The 24620-nt window shown below is 43.2% G+C and overlaps 1 protein-coding gene across 2 annotated transcripts in view; it reads left to right on the forward strand.

Moving 5' to 3' along the window:
• Positions 1–3755: 3755 nt before the first annotated feature.
• Positions 3756–24620, forward strand: part of ARHGAP22 (Rho GTPase activating protein 22) — a 128522-nt gene continuing 107657 nt past the window's right edge. Inside the window, exons 1-3 of one of the 2 annotated variants that reach the window (XM_033066149.2) lie at positions 3756–4036; positions 19493–19692; positions 24245–24332. In XM_033066149.2, coding sequence (XP_032922040.1) covers positions 4003–4036; positions 19493–19692; positions 24245–24332 — 322 coding nt within the window. In that variant the 5' untranslated portion in view covers positions 3756–4002. The remainder of the gene's footprint in view (positions 4037–19492; positions 19693–24244; positions 24333–24620) is intronic. The other variant, XM_033066150.2, reaches the window with a different exon arrangement.

The following is a 24620-nucleotide window of genomic DNA, read 5'->3' on the forward strand; positions in this document are numbered from 1 at the left end:
CTGAGTACATAACAATTCAAACTGGCCTTGCAGAAGAAATGCTGCTGCAGTTCTTTGATCTCAAAATGTGCACCATGGTCTTTCCTTGTTTCTCTGGACCCTTTTCCAACAATTCCATTTTATAACATATTAAAACAGATTGCAATTTTGGTAACAGTCTAAATAAACTGGATGTGAAATTCAGTGGGGCCAAAGTCCAGGGTGATTTGATCTTGGGCTGTGATCCAGGTGCATCATGCCGATGAGCAAAGCAAATGTTATCAGTCAGCTAGTTACAGCAAGTCCTTGGCCTGCAGATGGAAGCAGAAGATGAGGAGGAGGAAAAAAGGATATACCGTGTGATAATTGGTAGGTGACAGCATGCTGTGTGTGCAGCCTGGGGAAACAGAGATCCATTCAATCCTCCTCACAACAGCCCCAGCAGCTTCCCTGGCCCACGCACGCTTCCGTCCCAAGCACCCGCCGTGTTTCATAGCCTCCAGTCATCAGCCTTGGCGCCAACACATGAATCATATCTTCTGTGAGTGTCCCTGCTGCAGTAACTTATCATCCTCTGCAGCTAGATAGCACTTGCCAATCCTCAGTCTCAAAGCACTGCATTAATATGGACATGGCCTGGGATTTGATACCTTGCTTGTAGCCATGGGAAATCAGCTGTCATTAAGACAAGAGACCCCATCTCCTCACTCTCCTTAAGCTTTCTAATCCCTAGGTCACATCACCTGCCTTCATTTTGTGTGCTTAACCATCAATGGGGAACACTTATGATAGACAGAAGAGTTTTCCACATTCCAAAAAGGCAGCAGATAATTAATGTCCACGTTTATTTTTAGATCCACATAGTAGCACTTTTCCAGTATGTGGTTAGTCAACTGATTTCTATTTTCTAGCCTACTAGATGCTTAGCACTCTACAATAGACTTTCATTCTGGATTTGACCAAGCAGAGGAATATAATCATGAGAGCAGTGGTTTGCAACAACTGGTACACATTGTCACTTTGGTATCCCAAGCCATCAGGGATGCCCCTCTCAACTCAGATTTGCCATAAAAGCCATGTTTCCTACAGCTTAGTAAATTCCTAAGTCACTCTGAGAAGCCTGCTAAATGGGACAACCCTTAGAGCCCAGCTCTGGAATAGAATGACCAGCACACATCCTTTTATCCCAAAGGAAACGAGAACAAGAACGCAGCAGGGCAGGCCACAGTCCCCATGGTATGCCAATGAAATAAGGAGGAAAGATTCAGAAATGCCCAGGTTCAATCAGAACTCAAGCACATCAAACACATTTATGATGATGAAGAAGCAGGTCTAGGATTAAGCTAGCAAACCATCCCAGAGCTAAGAGTGAGAATTATATAGAACAAAGATTTTCAATACCAGACACAATCTTCCAATTACTATGTAGAGCCACAGCATTGAGGGAAGATGTAAGGCCTAGCTGAAAAAACAGTCTATAGAGCATAACCCAAATTCTTACATCACTACAGGCATAATGACGAATAATGCTCCTGCTAGATAGTTTAAGCTGGATATGAAGCCCAAGCCTGGGCTTAAATAGAGACCCTGGACCTGTGGACAGAGGGTGTGGATGGTGACCACATTAAGGCTATTAATGCACTTCAGGATCACAGCAGAGTTTTCTCCCATCTTTGCAGAGTGTGCTTACATGGGAGAACATCTCTGCTGCTGGGAGGGAAAGGAGCTGTTAAACTCACACAGGAGAATTAAGGTAAAGTACAAACCATTGAGATAATTTGTCCCAAATATCTTCCTTAGTTAAGGCAGTTCATATAGAAGCTTTAGGAATTAAATGTTCCTGTAGAATCTGGTTGCTTCTGTGCTACCTTTCTACTTGATCCACTCTTAGTGTTTCTTTGAGGAACAGTTTCTCTAAATTTTCAGATCAAAGTATTGCAGGTAGTGTGGAACCATTTGCTGGAGGTGATTCTTTTGTTGTGTTTGGTGTTTTGTTTTGTTTTTTTTTCTCTCAGCTGGCCTGTTTATTTGAATTTGGTTTGGTTTTCTTTCCTTGGCAAGCAGTTTACTTCCCCCAAATAGTGTCAGAGAATTTCAGACCTGAACTTCAGAACAATAGTTAAAGGAGGGAAAAAAACCCAGCCTGCCCCCACTTTCATAGTCTTTAAAAAATCACTTATGTTTATACTTTGAAAATTGCTTTAAGAAGGGCTGAAAATCTTTAAGTCAAAGCAAAACAGAGTCAAATTGAATGTTTCTATTTGCACTGAGTATTTTTTATTTAACAACAAAAACTTGGAAGTTAGCATTTGGTGTTGAACTTGGCTTGAATGTTTTCATTTTAGTCATAAACATGATAATTGCTTATATAGGTCACATTCTATATTTTTTTTCCTAGAGGGGAAATCAAGTTTCCATGGGAAACTTTAGCAGGATGGAGTGTTCTGTGCTTCCCATGAGGTTAAAAGTTCAGTCGAATTTATCCCTTGTCATGTTTACTGTACACACCTTTTGACTTCCTGTTCAAACTGCAAAATGATATGTATAAACAGCACCAAAACAGACAGGAATTGCTAAAAATATGGAGAGAAAAAGAGTTCTATTAAATGGTTGGTCAGAATGACTTTTTGATCGAGTCTCAGGTTGGACAGAAAGGCAGGAATGTAACACCTTTCTCCTGCCGCTACTTCTGCTTATCCACAGTGTCAGGATGCTTTCTAAATTTGCTGCCCAAGGGACCAGCAGTTCATTGTGCTGAAACCCAGCCAAAACAGATGATTAGTGGGGAGGTAACTGCAGGAGGCTGTGTGTTCAGAGCTGAGACAGTAGTTCAGATCCCCCTTCTATCCTTGCTTACAGGTGTGTAAGTTGGAGTTCATGCCACCATAACCTCAAAGATTTACAATCTGGTTTTACCAGTAGCTAAAGGTCCAAAACATCTTAGCCTTTGCTGCAGTCTACACATTGAGAAGTAGAACCTCTGCAAAGAGCCAGAGAACCTCTTCCAGTGTTGGAGATATAACTTGATAGCCAGCATTCAATATCCAAGATATGATAAAGTTTGGAAGAGGAGAAAGCTGCCAGTCTCAGATCCCTTTTGTCAGTACAACTCAGCAATACAAACTCGTGGGGTGATCCTGCAGGGCATGTACACTGCTGGGGATGTATTTACCCCTTTTTGGCACTCACAGAAGTAACTGCTAGGTGGATGGAGCTACAAGCAGTCCAGGGTTGGATATGTCCATTACTCAGAAGCAATTATCATCCAATTATCTATTTATGTTTTATAGATACTATTTAATAGTTTCTATCTATTTCAACAAACAATTTGTCCTTTCCTCCTCTTCATTACTGACTGCAGAACTGCAGACTTGCCTCCCTCCTGGGGAGGGGTGAGGGTGAGCTTAGCAAACAATTAAAAATGATGGGTGCTAAAATGTAATGTAATGTGAAATGTAACGAAGACATTGCCTTGTGCCTATCCTGCGAGTCTGCCAGTGCAGGCGAGAGGTGTTTTTCTCTCTCGCAGAGAGCAGTGGGTGGTTTGTCCCTCGGCTCCCCATCCCTCCCCGGGATGCGTTCCCGGAGGGATGCAGGGCACAGCAGGTGGCCCGGCACGCCGCTGCCCTGGGGACCAGCGCACTCGCTATTTCTTCCAGCGCAGAGGAAATCCCGCTGAATCAGGCTCAGCTGCTGCTCTGGTGCTGGTGGAGCCGAAGCGTGTGTTGAGCGGCCGGCAGCGGCGGCGGGCGCAGCCCGGAGCGGGGCGAGCGGCGCACGGATCGCGCACGGATCGCGCACGGATCGCACACGGCAGCGGCGGGGCCGTGCCCGCCCTGCGATCCTCGGACAGTGATTGCAGCACGCTCACCGCCCGCTCCGCATGGAATTCACTGGCGCCGGATCGATAAGGCAGCGGGGCTCGGGCAGCCCCGCGTGAAGCGCCCGAGCCGGGCTGGAGCGATGCGCGGGGCGGCGGCCGGGGCCGGGCGCTGAGGCTGCGGGCAGCGCCCAGCCGGGAGCATGCTGAGCCCCAAGATCAGGCAGGCCAGGAGAGGTGAGTGACCCGTGCCCCCGGCGGGTGGGCACGGACACGGGGGAGCGGCGGCGGTGGCAGCCTGCAGCGCTGTCCCCACCCCGCCGCGCTGGCCACTGCCCCGCTGGCCGGAGCCAGCCCTGGGAGGGCAGCGGAGTCACTGCTCGGGGAGAATGAAGCCTAAGGGGAGGAAACCTGTGCTGGTGTTCACCGGTGTGTTCTGCAATGTCTGGGCTGAGCAGCAGATATAAATTAAATAAAATTCTACTCTGTCCTGAGACATAGCCTTTTCACCTCTGCACTGGTTGCTAATGCTGTGTTTCTAACGCTGAATTCATTATAAAAGCTGGAGACAGGTGTGTCTAGTTTACCTGCAGCATCTTGGAGAAACAGTTTGTTGTACCACATTATCCTTACAGCGCTGGATGCAGGAGGTGGATATTCGTTCTGTGGACAAGACAAAAGGATGGAAGTAAAACCTGCCCTGGGTTTGCAACAGATGCTTTGAGCAGTCATTCTGAGCTGCGAGGTGTAGTGTGCCATGTTTGTGAAGCAGAGAGCTGGGGCTGGGCACAGCTGTTGTCTCGATGTCAGGTCACCTGGAAGAGATGCTCTGGCAGGGAATGCGTTCTGTGATCTTCAGGGGCAGCACCAGTTACTCGTTTGACATGGCATTTGGAAATCATCATTGCCTCTCACAAACTAATGCCAATGTCAGAGGGGTATCTTCCTGTCCATTGAAAACAGATTAATGTCATTTAGGAGCTAAAGCAAACACAGTCAGAAGAGTATGTAAAGATAAGGGCTTTCTTCAGCCATGCCAGTACTGTCAAATAGAAAAAGTATCATTTGTTCTAGGTACTCTGATTCCAAGACAGGTGCTTTCAGCCAAATGTCACTGCATCACATATTGAAAGCTGTATTACGTGATGAACAGTCCTTAAAATACCAACAGCCCATTAAATAGCTGTTAGCATCTTGGAAAGAAGAAGCTTCCTGCCATCTGGAGGTGTCAGGATCAGATATGTACTGCTGCACACAGTAAAATCATAAGAACTTATTTTTTAGTTACACTATGTTGTAGAAGTTCAGCAAGTCTTTTGTAGATGCTGCCTCTTTGCCCTTCTAAGGGAGTCTTTTAATACATGTGTTATCCAGCATTTCTGATAGCTATTAGAGCTCTGATGAGACAAGCTAGATGGTGCTACTAAGGTCATGCAGGAAAGCTTTGTCATGCCTGCCATTCTTCCACTTCTTTCAAATAATCTGGGAGAGACTAATTTGTGTATTAATTTATTTTGAAGTCTAGTTATGGGACAGGCATTCTAGATACCTAGGGGCTACTGATACTTAGGGGACAAACTATAGTGTACCTTGGTGATTCAATTTCAATTTACAGCAGTATGTGTCATTCTCTCCGGGTTTGTTCTATTTGGTTCATTAACTGTGCATAGATAAATTTATTTCTGAATGAATTTAGGACTCATTAAAAGAGCTGGAATGCTGGGTTTGGAAACTTCGGGAATTTTCTTACTTTTGCAATGTTGTGGCAAAGCAGTGGTAACCTGTTGCAAAGCTCACCAAGTAGGAGCTAATCCTGCAAGGTTCTTCTACAGCTCTTGTTCACAGGAACTGTAAACAGGCCATGCTGGAGATGCTGGATGCTTCTTTGAAGGTAAGTGTCCTACCTTGCAAGACTGAGCTGAACAGGAAATGGCAGTTCCTGCTCCCTGGAGTCTCAGTTGGGATTGCTGATGAGGATTCAGGTGATAAACAAGTGGACAAACAAAGTATTCGGCAAGATGCAAGAATGTTCTGCGTACTGTGAGGATCAACAAGGACAGTTGATCTGCTGCATCAACTTGGCTGACTTTTCAGAGTAATCGCTGTTTGTTCTGCCATTGAGGACTCAGTTGTGGAAGGAGGCAATGTGACTTCTCTGAGCAGACAGATTGAAGAGAAGGGACAAGGAAGGATACTCAGGGTACAGCCTGTGGTTTTACTTGAGTGTGACAGAAGGCAGCGATGTGGCTGAACCTAGGGATGTTCATGTATTTGCAGAGTTCTTGAGGTTCAAACCCCTATGTGTGTGTGTGGCTAGCTAGCTCTTTGCTTCAGGCTCCCCACATTTGTGCAAACAGGAATGCTTCATCAACTTCTCTTTTATTTCAAATTCTCTGCTGAAACTGCACCTTTAAACATTGAATTGTGAAGTCTGATGCTGTCATTTTTGTTTGACTTGTAAATTGTTCTTAAGAAAGCTCCTGGGTTTAAAGACATTCAGCCTTTTGAAAATGAGTGGTCTGGACTTGAGCCTGACACCCAGGGTGTAGTTCCTAATGTCTGTGAAAGGGACAGTAGAGAACAAAGATAATTTGCCTTATTAAAAGTAGCCATCAAGTATAAGGCAGTCCTTGCTGTTCCACCAGCAACCTCACATCTGTAACTCCAAAATATGTGTTCAGAAGTACATGTTCTTTTACTGAGATCTAGGAAGGTGTAAAATCTCACAGATGGAAAATCTTAATGTGCATAAATGGGCCTTCTGGGAAATTATTCATTCTGGCTAGGTCTGAATGGATTTTGCATTACTTTTTCATCTATAGGGGTTCATGTGCAGCAATTGGCGAAGTCCAGGATCCCAAAATAAGTGACTGCAATGGAAAACATCTATTTTCACATTCTTCTTATGTGATAGGGCATAAAAATATAGCCTTGCACAGTGGAGGCAAGAGAACATTTTGTATATATTGGAGAGAAGACAGTTTTCAGACTACATCCTTCAGTCTCAAGGAATGCATTTTTATTTCATTGTATGTAAGAGATTAAAAAATAAAGCAAAGCATTTGATCCTTGGCCTGAAAAGTCCCAAAAAGGTTGCCAGCCCAGTTGCATTTAAATGTGCTACAAAATGGTAGCTGGACTGACTACAGGCTCATGCATTTGTATTTTAATGAGTGATATGATTGCCCTCTACAGAAAGAGACTTAGTCTGCTGCCATGATATATCATTTACATTATTCCTGTCTTCAGCACAGTCTGTCTCAGTTGTAGAGGCACTAAGGATAACCCTTCTCCCCTTATTAGGACTTTCTATTTTTGGGTGACACTCTGACCTAGTATTTATGTTTGTGACATGCTCATAAATATATTACAGTACGCTGAAAATTTTCCTTACAGTCATAATAATAAAACTTTTTTTGGGGTCTGTTTTAATTAAAACTTTGAGTCTGGAAAAAGTGATGGGAGACATCTTAGGGTGCTGCAAATGTGTTGATATCCTTCACCTGCCTGTAGTAGAACAGAGTCATTTCCCTGATGCTGTGTTAGGAGCCACCCTTTCCACAGCCAGTGAAGGATGGAAGAAAGGAACTTTCATGTGACTAGTGCCCCCCACCAAATGCCAGCTTAGCCCCTGGAGCCTCAGCTCTGGTTTGAGGGGCTGGTGCTGTACACAGCTATCCCAGAGCACGTGGGAACCCAGCGCCTTGGCACCTCAGCCTACCAGGCAATGGTAACACCCAGTTTCTTACTCCTGGAACCAAGGTAAACAGCCCTGAAGCTGTGAACTCCTGCAAACACTTCCTCCAGCCCTCAGAGCCCACCAACATTGCTGGGAGCACACGAGGCCCCAGGGTGGGAGCAATCCCAGTGACTCGTGCAGCTGGCAGAGAGCAGCCACCATTAATGAGCAGCCCACCTGTGAGGGGGCAGGTCACTGCCCCACATCCTTACAGGATGATTCTCATCCTTACAGTGATTCTGTAAGGCAGGAGAGGCAAGTTTGGGAGCTCTTCTCTGGAAAGGTATGTGGGTAAAAGGCAAGGATGAGGTGTTGGTAAGTGTAATTTGGCTTATAGCTCCGTTTGGTGGAGGAAGACATCTCTGAGACAGTGGGGAGGAAGAGGTGGTGGTAGGGCTGCCTGCAGCATGAGCCTGGATTTTGTCAGGTTCCTTTGGAGGAGCTTGAGGTGAAACTGCTGAGTTAAAAGCCTAAGGCAGGAGTACAGGGCTGTGAATGGAGGCATTGGGCTGGACTTGGTGCTGTCTTGGATTAACTGATCTGAAGGCAGTGTGAAGAAGTAGGACCAGATAAGGGGTAAAGTGGAGTACAAGTACACATTTTCACAGTGTGCAACCCTAGGGAGGTGAAGGAAGCGTGGAGTTACTTTTGTTCCCTGGTACAGGGTCAGGCTCCTGCACTGTGCTGCTCTGCTCCAGGGGTGTGTGGCAATGAGCTGTGTTATAAACTGTGGGCTCTAATTTTTCTTTTTGTTTCTGTTGTCCTGATTCAATATCAGTGTGCATCTAGAGACAGGGTCAAGAAGGTGATGTTTGTGGGATTCTTCCTGGGATAGGTTCACTTTCTCACTCTTACTTTGTGGCATGTCCCATGAATAAGGACATGAGCTGTTCAAAGGTGCAATCCTCTCATCTCTTTGGAGATACCCCTCTCCAACTGACTTCATGGTGTGTGCTGGAGTAATTGCTGTTTGTGGCAATAGCAGCTTTCTGTTCCTGCCTGAAGGCTCATGCAGGCAGTCATTCTCCTTAGAAAAAGCCCTGAAAAGTTTGCAGGCAGGCACCAGCTTATTAAGCACAGGCAGTCTGAATTAGAAATAAGGAAGCATAGCCTCACCTCCTGGGGAAGGAAAGGGCATTGAGAAAGATTTGAATTACTGCTCTAAGGGCAGCTGGACTGCTGGGGAGAGCACTTGTGGGGAGGGAATTAAATATTAAAAAATCACAAAGCCATAGGCTCTGTAATTACTAATAGAACATCACTGAGGGAGTACAGGGTGAAACTGGAAGTCTGTAAATAGCACGGTGGAAGGGCTACAAATGCTTGAACCTCTCTCCTGAGAGAGCAGTCACCTGCACTTTTACTACCTGTATAAATGTATTACTCTTTATTGTAAGATTACTACCAGAATTACTTTCTTTCCTTGCTGGTTTCCCCCTTACATTTATGGTAAATGATGGCAAGGACAGCAGCATAAACAACTTACAGTAATTTCACGATTATAAACTGCACCATTTTGACTAAAATTTTGCTTCCACCCCAGAAATGCGGCTTACACTCACGAGATGTTAATATGTGAAAAATTTTCTGAAATTTCCAACCCCAGAAGTGCAGCTGAGGTGCCGAGCACCTGCCAGTAAAACCCGGCATTGCGCGATTGTTACAAATTGGTTACTGTGTTACACGGCGGGTGCAGGCGGGCTTAGTGCCGGCAGTGCACCGGGTAGAGGGAGGCGGGGGCTGCGTGCTGCCATCCCCTCAGCCCGGGGGGGAAGTGGGGGGCTCCCACCCCCGCCTGCCACCGCAGGAGCAGGCAGGCTCCTTCCCCTCCTGCTGCCGCCACCGTGGGTGCCGACGGGCTCCGTCCCCGCCTGCTGCCACTGCTGCGGGTGCCAACAGGCTCCATTCCCGCCTGCCACCATGGGGCAGAGCCGGACCGGGGCAAGCGAGCCCAGCGGCGGCTGGCCCTGAGCGACCCCACCGAGCTGGGCCACCTGGCCCCGTTGGCAGCCCCGAGCGGGCCGAGCCCACACGGCCCAAGCCCAGCCAGTAAACCCCACCATGCCGCGATTCTGTTACTAATTGGCAACTTTGTTGCACGCGGGTCCTCGCTGCGAACGACAGAGCGGCTTATAATTGGGTACACCTTATGTATGGACAAAGAATGAAATGTTGCCGACACCCAGAGATGCAACTTATAGACAGTACGGCTTGTAATCATTAAATTACTGTAATTTGTTTTCTTCAGCTCCTTGCGGTATGGGCAGGGGTAGTTTGATGCAAGGATAAGGACTCACTCATGGGAAAGGGAAACTCTTTCACAAGGCTGCAGTGTGGGCTATGTGCTGAGCTGGAAGAGGAAAGGATCTGTGCCTGCACTCTGCCCAGACCTGCACATATTTAAGTATTTAAACTAACATGGGGGAGGAAAGTTCCTGCTGACAGTCTCTCTAACATTTATTCCTTACACAGAGCTTTTCAGTGCACCCTTTGTGCCCAACGAGCTGTAAATTAGTCTTTATGAAGATCTCCTCAAAGAGGGGAGATACTAGATTTTTGCTGTGGTTGAAAAAGGTTACTTGTAATATTCTTCCTCCTAAAAGCAGGTGCTAAGAATTGTTACGCTTCACTAAGATTGTCGTCCTGTGAAATGGTATTCAAGTTAAAAAAACACAACCTGTGGTATAAGAAATAAATGACAAAGAAGCTGCATGTGTTGTTTCTAAAGTGAGAACTGTTTCCGTGGCATGGGTAGGGGTTGGGCTGCTCATGATCTCTTTAGAAGAACTGTAAGCACAGGGTTAATACTTACTCTTTTGCAGACCTCCAGTTTAGGAGGCACCACCTTTGCTTTAGTAGCCAGTGATGTCACAAATACTTATGGCTCAATAATCTGAGTACTTAGATTCAGAGTATGAATTGATGTAGGAGTAAGAATTCCTGTATTTCTTCTACCTTTGTCTCCCAGATCAACTCTGGCAGTGCAGCAAGTCACTTAGCTGTTGCACACAGTAGGAAACAGAATTTGTTTGCACATTAAAAACAGGTCCAACAGTGTTGAAATAGCCACACTGAGCTCTTGGTTCAATGTTATGCCCTGAAAAGTAGGGTAGGAATGAGTACCCTCAGATCTTTGGGTGACTGAAAGATGAGAAATAAAATGTTGTGGCTGAATTCAGGGAAGTGCATTGCTGGGTTCTGGTATCGCTTCATCTTTTGGCCAGTTGCTGACAAAATGCCTTGAGAGAGTTTTCTCTCCTCTAGATTCTAATTTTTTCAGTTCAGAATAATCTTGGTAAGTGGTATCCTGTGGAGCTGGGTGGACAAATGTCTGTGGTGCTCATAACATCAATTTTAGGAACCACTGATGCTGGCAGCCACTGTTTGAAGAATATGGTCCATGTGCTTGGCATGGCGCAGACAGTATTTAGCAAAAGCACATGGGTGACTGCAGTGCCTCTGAGGAGCCTGAGTTTTTACTCTGCAGTGGACCTATGCTGCATCTGTAGTGCTGTGGAGATACAATTTTGATCAGAACTCCACAGTATTTGGTGCCGTACAAGCTCAAGCCACAGTCCCAGCTCCAAACTGAATGTTACTGTGGTCAGCATTTTTTTGTTTGTTCCTTAATCTACTATGACTTGAAAGATTATTAAAAATTAATAGCCATAGCCATTGGGAGGATTACAAGGGGCTGTTGCAGATTGCAGAGGGAATTCAAGGTATTCATTCAGCCTTCCTTCCCTGACCTGATTTGACTCACTAAAATAGAAGGAAGAAAAAAACCTTAGAGCTTTCTACTTTTCCAGTGAGCAACTTTTCTTATATAAAGGTCTCACCTTGTCAATGTAGGAATGTAGGGCTGGGTGCATTGGCAGATGGAAAGAGCAGAGTGGAAGTAGGAAGAAAGGAATAAAACTTTTTTTTCTGGCAGTGGTGAGCTGTAGCTCAGTGTGGTTGTCCATGGGATTACAAGAGTTTTGCCAGCAACAGAGATGCCTTCAGCAGTGTGGGGTATGCAATTCTGACCAACCAGATACAGAAGATGTACGGTTTTCCAGAGATTGCGCCAGGGCTCAGTGGGAGTGGAGAACTGGTGCTTGGGTTTGCTAGATAACTTTGTGGTCCATAGTGTCCAACAGGTGCATGTGCTTTAAAGCAACACATCACATAGCTGTGACCTAAGTGCTGATCTGTCCCCTGAACAGTCTGCAGTGGATCCAGATGGGACTTTAAAATATGGTCTTTTCCTGGGAGCAGTTTCTGTACATGTTCTTATATTATCAATATGGTCTGTAACTCTGGTTTTGCAATAACAAAGTCCATGGGCTGTTTCACTTTACTAGATTGTAAATTGGTAGGTCAATCTGTTGTAGCAGAAGGAATTAAGTCATTATCCCTCCATCTTGGCACTTATCCACGATCTAATGCTAGTGGTTTGAAAAGACTGGCATGGTTTTATGGATTTCCTGGGCAGTTTTGAGAACAACTGGGGGCTGTTACCTGCAGTATTTAAGATTTGTTCATTGGCAGGTGTCAAAATCACCACACATTCCTACAACTTGAAGCAGTAATTCAATTTCTTTTGCAAATGCAAGGTTAAACTCATTAAAATAATTATTTTGTGGATTTGAGACCTGCTGACCTTCTTGCTGATTAAATGCAGGACTGCTTTGTACAATAGCTGAAAGGTCTCCAGTGTGAAATGTCAACCACAACAGCAATGCCCCTTTACCTATAGGGTAGTAATGGATTGCCAAAATCCTTCACTTTTCTTGAAGTCCAAAATGCCATCAATTTGTAACGATAGTTTGAAGATGAATGTCAATTCAGGAAAAAAAAGATTAAATTATCCCACTGACTGTATGTTTTGGGTTGGGCTTTTTTGGTGTTGTGTGGGGTGGATTGTATTGATTATCAAGTATACTTGGGTTTTCCTTGACTTGTGGAAAGGTCCTGCATTAATGTATATCAGTTTGTGCTACTGTGTGTGTGTTCTCTGATGTGATAAAGACAAGACATCGCCATTGGTCAGAATATCCCATGGAAACCTTGAATTTGTGTCATTGGAAAAAAGAACTATGATTGAAGCTGATTCTTTTCTTTCTTAGGTCTTATCTCTGCTACCATGTTTAGATAAACTACCTGCATACTTTTGACAGTAACTCTGGTCAGTAAAGTGGCTTTTATGGTCACATCAGCCAGGTCACTGGAGTATAAAATTATTTTTCTGATTTAGAATGTGCCTTATACAGAGCTGACTGTGCCATTTGTAAGGTGGTGAAAGGTCATGGTTCTTGAACACTACAAAGAAATCAGAGATTAATTTCTTCATGCCAACCAGGAAGCAACTTCCCTCAAACTAACATATCTTTGCCTTGTTTCTGGCTGTGTTCCCTAAATGCTGTACTGGTGGAACAGAGTCATAGTTTTTCTATGTATTCTACGAAGGAAATACTGTGAGCTTGCTGAAGATTGGTGTAAAACCTGGGCCAGCTCTGATGACCCTAAAAGAGGCTATAGGCAACTTTCAGTGCATGTTGGTGTGCCTGAGCTTATGGCACACTTGGGCTACACAGATTTCAGTGCCAGATGCAGTTATGTGTATTCCAGCAGGGTTGTTTGGGTGTGCCTAGCCTATGCACTGGCAGGAAGTCTTGCCTCCCTTTCTGCCAGATACTGTCAGCATGTTCACCCTTAAAACATGCTGATGTGAAGAATTTGTGCAGTTTAGTTCTTCAGAGCTCATTGGTGCATGTGCAGTTTGCCAGTGGAAAAGCCCTGACTGGTGTGGCAGTGCAAAAGGGATACAGGAGAAATCTTGAAAGCAGAACCCTGAGCTTTTGGACTTTGAGAGGAGATGAAACAGGGTGCTCCTTCATGAACAGATGTAGCTTCCCAAGCCATTTGAGCTCCTTTTTGGGCATCCACCTTTCCTTGTCAGAGTCCTTCAGGCTGGCTCAGATTCTTCAACCATGGCTGAAATCTGCTTTTTGGTAATTGCCTTGCTGTTCAGATCTTTCTTCATCCCTCCCTTTGCTATTTTGCTGCTCAAAAGGCTGTCTGTGGCTGCATTTGATGTCTGGGCTTTTTTGTTTGTTTATTTGGGTTTGTTTTTTTTAAAAACAGAATGTGCTTACCTACAGGTAAATAATCTATAACCAAAGTTTCTGCTCTTCAGTTAAGGGCTGAAAGGTATTTCACACTGTAAATATAGCAAATTTCTAAGAGCAGTCATTCCTAGTCTGAGAGTGAAATTACACTGGTTATGCTACAGTAAATTGTGCCATTTCATGTTTGATTTTAGATTTATAGACTGGTCTTTGGGCATGCAGTTTTTCTTGCAGGAGCTTAATAAAAAATAAATAGTTCTGGTTTTTTGGGGGTTTTTTTGCCCTGGTTTGGTACTTTCAGTCTAGTTTCCCAGCCACTGCAGAAAATGCAAGTTAGCAGACAAACATATGTAAAGCTGTCTGCCTGCTTTTCCTTGGGTTGGACTGTATGATTACAGAACTGCTTCCAGTGTAATGCATTTAAGGGCTTTCTTGGGGGAAAAAAAATGGGTTTCCAGATGCATTTATTTTTCCTTTATTAGTTTTTATTTTGGGCTGAAAGAAAAACAAATCAAGGGAAGGAAGTAGAACATAGCAGTGCACTTTGCTCTATAAAATGTTCTGAGTAAACAGGTGCAGGTTGGTTGAGTAGAAGTGATGGAGCACAAACTGCCTCTTATGGTAGTGCTTCTGAATGTGGCAATTCTCTTCCAGATCACAAAATGTGAACAGCCACGTGGCTGTGCATCATCTTTTTGCTTCTATAGAGCTTGCTGCTCTGTCTTGAGGGAACTAAAAACCTTTACCAGGTCCTTATAACTGAGATTCTTCTAGTTGCCTAAAAATATCTTGTCACCAACCACTTCAAATATTCTGCCTTTAATTCATTTTTTATTGTGTTTCAAGATCCCTAATTCTCAGATTGTGCTGAGGAAGTATCTTGGTTTTGTTTCTGCTTACTGATTCTGGTATCTTAGCAATCAAATTCAAAGACAAATACGGTTCTGTGATGGGCACAGAAAAATTTAAGCCAAGTATTTAGTTGCTTATGATGCAGTGAAAGGAAATTCAGTACCTCTTTATAGCCATATTACCTGCAATTCCAGTGAGTCCTTTTGATAAGACCAGATTTGAATTAAATAAACCAACTGAGAGTACTGTTTATAATATGGGAAGCCACTTCCCTTTGTGGCTAGTAGTTTAAACAAAGACTATATTAGAAATAACATGTAGTTGTCACTGTGTCATCAGACTGAAGGAACACCAGAGCAAAGTGCCTTTATTGTAGGACAGTTTGTTGGCCAAAATCAATTATAATTACTATATTGATTTTAGCTAACTGCCTATGAAATTTCAAAAGATTACAACTATAATTGATATTGAATTGCATTGACTTGATTGATTTCCACGTCTGGTTTAAGTAAGTACTTACTGAGTGCTCAAATCTCCAGTGGTGTGCAGAGCTGGGAGTGGGAGAAGGAGAGCAGAAGAGATTGTATAATATTGCCAGGCAGGAAGGGGGGATGGTGTGGGTAGGGAAGGGAAGATGTTGTCTCTGTTATGTGCATATTCAGGGTAGAAAATAGATGTGATGAGAAAACAGGGATGTGGATGTTGCTTGGAAGCAGGTCTGAGTTGCAGAGTAGCTGTTGTAGTGGTGTATGGCACTCGGGACAGGGATTGCTGCCTCTGTAACAAATGGCAGTGTGACTCCATCCAATTTCACCCATCCACTCTGTAGGATAATCTTTGATTTTACTCTTAGAGGCATGCCAACCAAGTATGGGGTTTTGGAGGGGAGTTTATTTCGTGTAGTCTCAGGTATTTGCACAGTGAGTGTTGAGCAGAACTTCAGTGCCTTGGCTCATATTCCTGCTCCTGCCTTAATCTGGATATGAGAGCTTCGATGAGCCAGTGTCACTTCCAGTCACAGGAGTAATTTGGAGGTCTGTAATTGTGATTCTTGCCTTGTATTGCGATTTACCATCCCAGAATGGCTCGACTCGTTAGTGCCACCTGTGGGTGTGCCCAGTGCTGTCACTTTGCTGTGCTGTGAGTGCCTTGGTCCCTGCCTCTGGGTGGGTATGGTGTGGGTGTGTGCTTGGCATTTCACTACTGATGTGCTAAACCTTTTCCCTAGGAGAGCTGGAATCCTTTCTACACGGATTTCTGATTAGAACTTAGGTGTATGACTAAATCAATAATCAGCTAATGACAATGTGGAGAGTGAAACCAACCTGTGTGGTGCTTTTGAAAATGCATTGCTGGATCAGAGCTCCAGAGCATGTAAAGTATTTGCTGAGTTGTGAGTCTGATTTATTGATTTGTTTTCTTCCTTATGTTCTGCTGATTCCATAATTCCATTAAATAGATAAGCACAAATAATGTATTTCTACCATTAAGAATCAGGGGCTTGATGTAGTGCATCAGATTATCAAAGCAGATATTTTGGTCCCAGTAATCTGAAATAGCTGCTGCTTTAAAGGCAGGCTGTGCTCATCCATAAAAGTTTTCTTCTGACCTCTATGCAATTATTGTATTCTGTGAAGCATGCAATATAAGCATCAATGCTGTTAATAGCCATAAATAATTCCTCTTTCTAAAAATTTCTATCTGATCCATGTTGTTGACTTGCAGATGAAGTTGCTAAGTATCTCCCTAATGAAATTAACTATTACAGTCACGACCAGAAACTGAGGAAATGGAAAGCTAAGGCAGCATGAAGAATTAACAATCATAGCAATTGACTGAGACATGGTGCTACATAAAATAATGTAAGAAAAAGATGTGCGTTCTCCAGAGGCTGATAATGAAAGCTTTAACTCTTGACTAAAATAAATAATTACTAGGTGAGCTGTACAAATTGTATCAAAGGGGGACTGAGGGAACATGCAAGGTAATATATTTGGTAACGTTTCAAGGCAAGATGTTTACTGTCTTTTGTGAGGTCTGTGTCAATATAGATGGTAGATTTCCAGTTAGATAAAATTAATTTCTTTTTAGAGGGGGAGGTAAAGTAGCAGAGAGTGTATATGGCTACATGCAAGTCAGGAAAACTGAGGGCTGATGGGATTTTCATGCCTAAATTGGAGAGTACTAAGGTACTTCAATGTGGAAATGACTTAGGTGCTTATGGAAAGATGGATTTTGATATCATTAGACTAATTGGTTACTTTAATAGCCAAGATGTTGCCTAAGAGCCATTATAGTGCCTTCGATAAAAGCAAATTTTTGAGATATTTATTTTTGTAATGACAATATTTGTAACATGAATGTGGATTGGAATGTGGTCAGTATAAACCAGATTACAATTTGTTTGTAGTTGTAAAATGTGGCCTGGGATGAGGCAGAGAGGTTTTATTCAACTCAATTCCTATGAGCCTCTGCAATAGATTTAAATGTGACCAGTGAGTTTTTTTACTGCCTGTGTGTGAAGTGTGGTTCCTCATATCCTGATGGTGATGGGGCCAGGTGCTCTGGTACCTCTGTATCCATCTGCCAGAGGATGCTGTGCTGCCAGGACTGATACTAAACCTGCGGATGTTTGCTCCATGGGGGAAAGTGGTTCTTGATATTTAAAGGAATGAAAATACCTGAGAGAGGTCAGACTCAGTGAGTGAGTTTAGAGAATATACTTGGATACACCAAAGCCTGATATTTAAGTGAACTCTATATTACAATTTTTTTTTTTTTTTTTTTTTTTTTTTTTTTACTATTGTCTTGGCTTGTAAAAAAATCAGAACGAAGGAGTACTGGGTTACTTAGGAGAATCCAAAAGTTGCTGGTAAATTTTACTAATGTAGGAGTAATGCTATATATTAGCTCACATTAAATTCAGCAATGTATTTTGGGTGTAAATTAAGGGAAAAGTAATTCTGAAAAAGCTAGGACTTCTTACAACATTTCAACTTTTAATTTTATTTTGAAGTGAAACTAAAAACAAAATAAAAACTTAATTTCTTACAGCATGAAATAGTTATAATTTGAAACCTAATTTCTCTTGATTGAGCCACAAGACAAAGCCTGTTATTCAGTTTGTTGAAAGCAGCAGGTTTTACCTTAGCACTTTAGAGAAATGGAAAAAAAATCCATACTGCCTGTCAGGGCTTTCATGGAGTCTGAAATTTAACAAAGTGATACCATCTTCTGTCTATAAAACTGAAAGGTTCTTGGGCTCAGAATGAGTGTGTCCTGCAGGGTTACAGGAGTGGATCCTTAAGACAGAGTGGAAGGAGAAAGTATACAAAACTGTAAAAGTGGAGATTGTGTCACTGAGGCTTTCTGATAATGGGAGGATGTGATCCCATTCAGATCTGCCCTCTGCTGATGGGAGTATTTAGTGTGTAGATGTGCTGGTTTAGAGCTCTTTATAAAGCACAGCACGATGACCTGGATGTCAGGTCATGAGGAAGGTCAAAGCAGATTTTATCACAGACACCAATGTGATTTCCTCACTGGATTACACTGAGGAGGCTTGTTAAAGATCTGACCTAAGTCCCTTATCAGCCTCTCCTTATGTTGCAATTTGCTTCAAGGAAGTGAAGAAATACGATAAATTTTAATATTGCAGATGTGATTTTTTTTTTATTCCCCAAACACCATGACATCCACATTACTTTTCTTTCTTTGGCAAATGCTGGCAGTTTCCTCACTGTGGTGAGGCACCAGGAGCAGAAACCAATCACATGGGAAATCAAGGCCATGTTTAGTTCTCTGAACCCAAGAGACAAAATCAGACAGCACTCTGAGAGGCAGAGAGTTGGGATGGTTTTTTTGTGATGGTTTGAATTAGCTATAGTGTATCAGGAATACCTGGATAAGAAGCTTGCCTGGTTTTTAGCTGCAACAGTTCAGTGTTAATGTGAGACATCAGTGATGCAGATTTACTGGTACTGGCCTGTAAACTCATGCCTTGTTCCAAGTGGGCAGTTATAAATTGTGCTTTAAGTTAGCTGAATACAGAAAATGGGAAGCAGCAGGATCACATTAGCACTAATGAAGGAAAAATGGCATGAAATATTAAATAACTATTCTTATAAGAGTTCGTAAATCCAAAGGAAGTAGAGGTGGAAAATGCCTGTGAGGTCACCTAACCTCTCTGTTCTGGAGGGCTGCCTTGCTGCCTGCAATATGTAATAATTGTCTGCTACTGCAGACTAGCTCTGAATGCCTCAAACTTTAATACTCTTAATGCAAGAGAGGAGGAAAGAAAGGGCCATAGACCTTTTTTCTGCTTCTTAAACTTTTCCTCATTTTTCTGTTTCTGAAGCTCTTCTTTGGATTTATATGTTGGTTTTTTTTCTTCTATTTTGTCTTATTTTTATTTTTTTTAATTTTATTTTTCTACTTCAGTGTCAGAATGCCCTGAGGAGTGAGATGACTTTAATAATTCTGAGTAGCTGTGTTATCTCTGTCTTTTGTGTGGATCACAGTCACTACTTTGATTGACAATTCTCTTTTTTTCATCATCCTCAGTTTTATTTTTTTTTCTCTCCTATGGCAGCTGGATTCCCTGGCTAATAACCCAAATTTTTTATACTCCTTCTTTCTTCTCTTTGTGTCCCCTCACTACACGTTTGAACATCCTCATTGGACAAATATCCTGTTAGGAGAGAGCATGTAGAGAGGGAAGGCAGCGATGATTTGCCACAAAGATTGGCAATATGAGCAGTGAAACCTCAGTGGAGGTATTGTGTCTCTTTAGACACTCTGAAGTACCAAAAAAGTGATGTTTGTCCGTGTTTGACTGTCATGAACTTGAATGAAAAACAAGTACCTGTTCAAAATAGAAACGTTGTTCCATATCTGAGAAGAAAATGTGGAATTAATTAGTTAATTAGCCTCTTGAAATGTTCTTACTAGCATTTCTTTGTTTCGTTTACTCTGTAATTGCCTTTTCAGCCCGGTCAAGGAGTTTGGTGATGGGTGAACAGATTGGGCCTCCCTCCAGACCATCTTCTCCAAACCCTCAAGAGCGGGTGCTGAAGTGTGGCTGGCTAAAGAAACAAAGGAGCATTATGAAGAACTGGCAGCAGCGGTGGTTTGTGCTGCGTGGGGATCAGCTCTTCTATTATAAGGATGAAGAGGAAACGAAACCCCAGGTATGACTACAGAGCTGTAGGAGTTACTGGTTGTGACTTGTGTGATCGCAGCAATTGATTGACAGCTCATTTCAGTTGTTTTCTGTCCTCAGCTAACCATCCACACTTAAGGAGGTTCAAAGGCACGAGGTGTTGCAGGGAGGCTTTTCTACTACCAGACGAGCTGTAGAGCTTGGGAAAAGGTTAGAAGGTGTTTACTTACCCACTAGGGCATGCTGACCTCCAAATCTTGGTATGGTCAGCTATGAGACTGGAGTTTGACGGGAACTGTGGAGTTGCAGATTACTGAGGCAGGAGTGATTAACCTTGCTTGCTCAGCTGGGAGTCGGTATCTCCCAACTAATCCATTGCTAGCCAGGAGGTGAACCAGCTGCTTAGAGCTGGCTTGTGTGTGTGGAGTGTGCAGGTTTGGTTACATGCTGAGAATGGGCTGGAATATGTGTTTTAGTGTGGGGAGGGAGTGGGTCTTGTGCTATGGACTAAAGCTTACTGAGGAGAAGAAGAATTTCTTATTCATATTTTCCTAATGCCTGTAAAATTCTCTTACATTTCTTTCCTAGTTGCTGTAGTAGATTAGCATCATAATTCACATAGTCATTGTTTTGACTGTCAGGCCTTTAACCAGAGTCATTGAACAGAGGGAACATAATTGAATGAGCCAGACAATGTCCCTGTACTGCTGGCTCCTGATGAGTCAGTACAGGCATTACAGAGTGACAGTCAGCCTGTGTAGTATCATCACCATCCACACACTCATTATAGACAATTATTAAACTGCTTGGTGCAGCTGCCTGCTTGACTGTCACACATAAATTTCATGTAGAGTGAGAAGGGAAATTAATATTCCCCTGTGGGCTTGACATAAATATGGTAGATGAATGAGGATGTTGACTGCATCTTATATCTTGCACTCTCCTGATCAGGGATTTGGTCCATAACTATAGAAAGTCTGCAGAGTAAAGGCTAGAGAGATTTGAACTTGATGATGTAACTTGATTACCCAGGATGTTGCAGCAACAGCTGGATTTTGCACTTTCAAGCCAGGCACCTTATTTTCATATGCAGTACAGGTGGGAGAGCTGGGCACTTGTGATCTGTGTCAGTGAACATGATAAGGAAGAAATGGCCTCAGATAGTTATGTTGTAAAGGGTTTCTTTAACCCTGACCCTTTCAGGGAACAAGGTTGCCATACATTTATCACTTTGGGAAACCATTTGGTGTATAGGATGATAGAGGACTACGTCCTGACTATTATTACAGAAGCTGCAAGTTAGGATTTGCATCTGACTTCAGCTAGGGTTGTATGCATCCCACGGGTGAGATGTACTTTTGGGGCTTATAGACAGCTGTTGCTTGGTATTCTCTGGAGTGAAGGGGCAATGGCACATGTGGGCCCATGCATCTTAGGAAGACAACTGAGACCCTTTGTTGTAGGAAGATCTTTTTTATAGGCCATGGAGATGTTTTCACCAGTTGTTATTGATATTAATCCCTAATTACCTTCAACCTTAAAGGTACTCATGCTTAATTTAAATCTTTTTGTTTTATTTATTAAGTATGGCCTTTAAGCTTGTGTGTAAAAACTAAATCAATAGTTTCACTGAAATTCCCATTGATCTTGCACCTATTTGATTATTTATGCATACCCTGGAAGAGAGATATACTGTTGTTTACATGATAAAGTCAAATGAGATTTATGGCCTATTGTTTCAAAAGAGAAACATGAAACAACATATTTTTCTTTATGGATACTGCATTACCTATTTGTATGAAAGCTTGCTCTTTCAGATTCTTAGAGGAAACTGTAGAGCCTCTTCCTTTAATAATATTGCTGAAAAGGAGAAGCTGTCATCTAATGGCAGGAGAATCACACAGGCTTTCTGGACTGACAAGGAATTATTATGTTGTCTTAATGGACGGAGTACTGTTGAAGGTGTGTATTTTTGTGGGCCACGTGACAGATGCAGTTGCACAACCCATTCCATCAGAGACCAAAGGTTAGAGGGTGGACTTGCAGCCATTGTTTTTCTGCAGAGTTTTCTTTTTCTTGCCCCCATGAGGACAGGACTGACCTGCAAAGAGGTTTTAATGCTCCTGCTGACTCTGTCAATATGTATGGGTTTTTAAAGTAGCTTTGGGCTCATTTCTATTCCCAAGAAAGGAGGAAGTATGCACCCCTCCCCAATTTCCTGGGGAACAGAAGCCACTGTGCAACTCTAATTCATTAACCCTTCCTTCAGTATTGACTTGACATGATAAAAGGCTTTAATGCATCTGCAGTGGGCTTGAGTTTTCTAGAATGTGTTCTGGCCATTGGACTCTAAAGATGATGATTTGATGATGATTTGATGATGATTTATACAGTACTTTTTGATACCATTTTGAATAATTTCAGATGCATCTGCATTTTTGTCAAGTTGCCTTTGCTATGTTTTCCTCTTATCTCTGGAACGTCTTCAGTTTATGTTCCAGTTTCAGTGAACTTCAGAGTCAAATTGCAGGGCAACACGACTGGGAGATAAGGGTGCTGAAGGCTTATCCTGTTGTGTTGACTCATTTTACCTCAGTTTTAAATCTTACAACCATTCTTGAGAAACCACTCAGCATGGACTTTGCTAAGTGCCCCCCTACATGGTGTCCTTCCACAACCTTACCCTTACACTAGGCAGGGAACAGGAGCTGAGCCTTGACACTGTTGAACAAAGCATTTGTAGGAGGATGTACAGTAATTTCACAACTATAAGGCGCACCCTTTTGACTAAAATTTTCCCCAGAACCCAGAAGTGCGCCTTATAGTCCGGTGCGCCTTATCTGATGGACAAAGTTCAAAAAATTTGCCTACCCGGAAGTGAGAGCTGCTAGCCACGGGGGGAGCCGGCAGGGCCATGGCTGCCAGGTGTAGGCGGGGCGGAGTGACGGTGGGCACGCCCCGGCCCTGTGGAGGCGGAGCCGCCCCTCCAGAGGCACCCCCCGGCCCCGTGGAGGCTGCACAGAGCGGCGGTGGCCACAGCCTGGCCCCAGAGGGGCGGCGGGCATGCCCCAGCCCCGCCGGATACAGATAGGCCTGGGGGCCCACGGCACCCCTCTTGCTGGGTACAGGTGGCCCCGGGGGCCAATGGCTGCCAGGTTGAGACAGGGCATTGGCCAGCAACCACGTGGGGGGAGCTGGGGGCGGAGCCTCGCTGCAAAAAAAAAGTGCACCTTATAGTCCAGTGTGCCTTATATGATCTACAAAGTTGCGAATTTTGCTGACTCCCGGGGGGTGCGCCTTATAGTCCGGTGCGCCTTATGGTCATGAAATTACTGTATATTCCTGAGGAGCAAGGCTGTGGAAGCTATACTGAATAGTGGCAATGAAAAGTGACACATCTGGTTTCATTGTTTTACAGAGGTCTTACAATGAGCTGTCTTCTGTTAGTTGAAATCCTGGGTTGTCTGTCTCATGAGACACTAATTGTATTGCTCCATTAGATGTGGATCTGGAAGCTGACAAATAGCATAACTAGAATTTGTTTTGATTACCAATGTTATGATGATCCAGTGTGTCTTGGATTTGGTTGTTGTCAGATGAGTAAACATGAATAACTGCATTCTCATCAACCATAGGTATATGTGAAAAACCTGACTGAAACCATGTTCTTCATTTTCTGTTCATCAAGAAGAGATGCTTTGGACCCTGTCTGCATTCCAGGGCAATTCAGTGCAGGAGAGGGAACTGCTGATTACCCTCTTCATGGCTTAACTCTTGAGTCCCAGTTCTTATTGTATTTTGTCTGTCTGATTGTGCATATGTCCTGAAGAATGTTGGCTGAAAAACCTTTAAAATATCAGAGATTAAGTGCTTGTTTCACTCATGTTACTGGACAAGAGCTTCCTGTGATGTCTTTCTCAGCTTTTCTGTAGATTAAGAGGATTTTCTTCACTTTGAAGATACCGTGTCACAAGCTATGCAGAATTCCCAAACTGGAATACATTGTGTTAATTATGCTTGGGCCTAAAGTGGAAATGAAGCTGAATATTGGCAGCATTGAACTTGAGGCTTTACTTACTTGGAAGAAAAGGGGCTCAGGTTTTTTCCTAGGGAATCTGTAGTCTTTTGAATTAAAAGGTAGTCTGTCGTCTTGCAAACCTGAATTAGCCCCTCTCTTCCAGTATCTCCCTGGGAAATTCTGTGTACTGAGGATCTCTGAAAAATTTGCCATTGTATTCAAATGCATGCTGCAACCAGAAATTCAAGGGCATAGAAAGAGTAGATGTAATGTGAGATGAAATTTTTACGGGGGATAATTAGTTATGGAGACCAAAGAGAATCACTTCTGCATGCTCAGAGTAGTGTTATTGCAGAGGAAACAGCCTTTAGCCACCACTGTCCAGTGTGAGAGGAAGGACAGTGAAGCAGGCGCATGCCAGTGAATCTTTCCTTGCTCAGAACTGTGAAAAGGTGTTGGAATCAGTAGATGGGCAGGACTTGAATTTACTATACATTTTATCATTTTTTGCTTACCCTTTTAGTGGCCTTTCCCTTTTCACTAATATTTGTGTCCATTACAGGGTTTGATACTACTGCAAGGCAGTCAGGTGAACGAGCTACCTCCTAATCCTGATGAACCAGGGAAACATCTCTTTGAAATTACCCCAGGTATGCCAGCTTTTTTTTGTGCTTTCACCATAACATCACATCATTCCCATCAGTAGTCAGTAATGATAATTGAGTTGTACTGGTCGCTCCTGAATGTTCTGATACACTGGCAAGATTATCTGGTGAGACTTGGCTACATGGTGTTCTTTGTTCTGGATATAAGTGCTGCTATGCTACCACATTTTCATTTTATGGTGGTTGAGATGCACCATGGTCCTTGACTTTCCTGTTTGGAGAGGCTCTTTGTTTGGAGCATTGTGTGGTCTCTCAAATGGTTGCATTCTTCTG

This window comes from Catharus ustulatus, chromosome 8, assembly GCF_009819885.2.
Source record: "Catharus ustulatus isolate bCatUst1 chromosome 8, bCatUst1.pri.v2, whole genome shotgun sequence".
NCBI classification, from domain to species: Eukaryota; Metazoa; Chordata; class Aves; order Passeriformes; family Turdidae; genus Catharus; species Catharus ustulatus.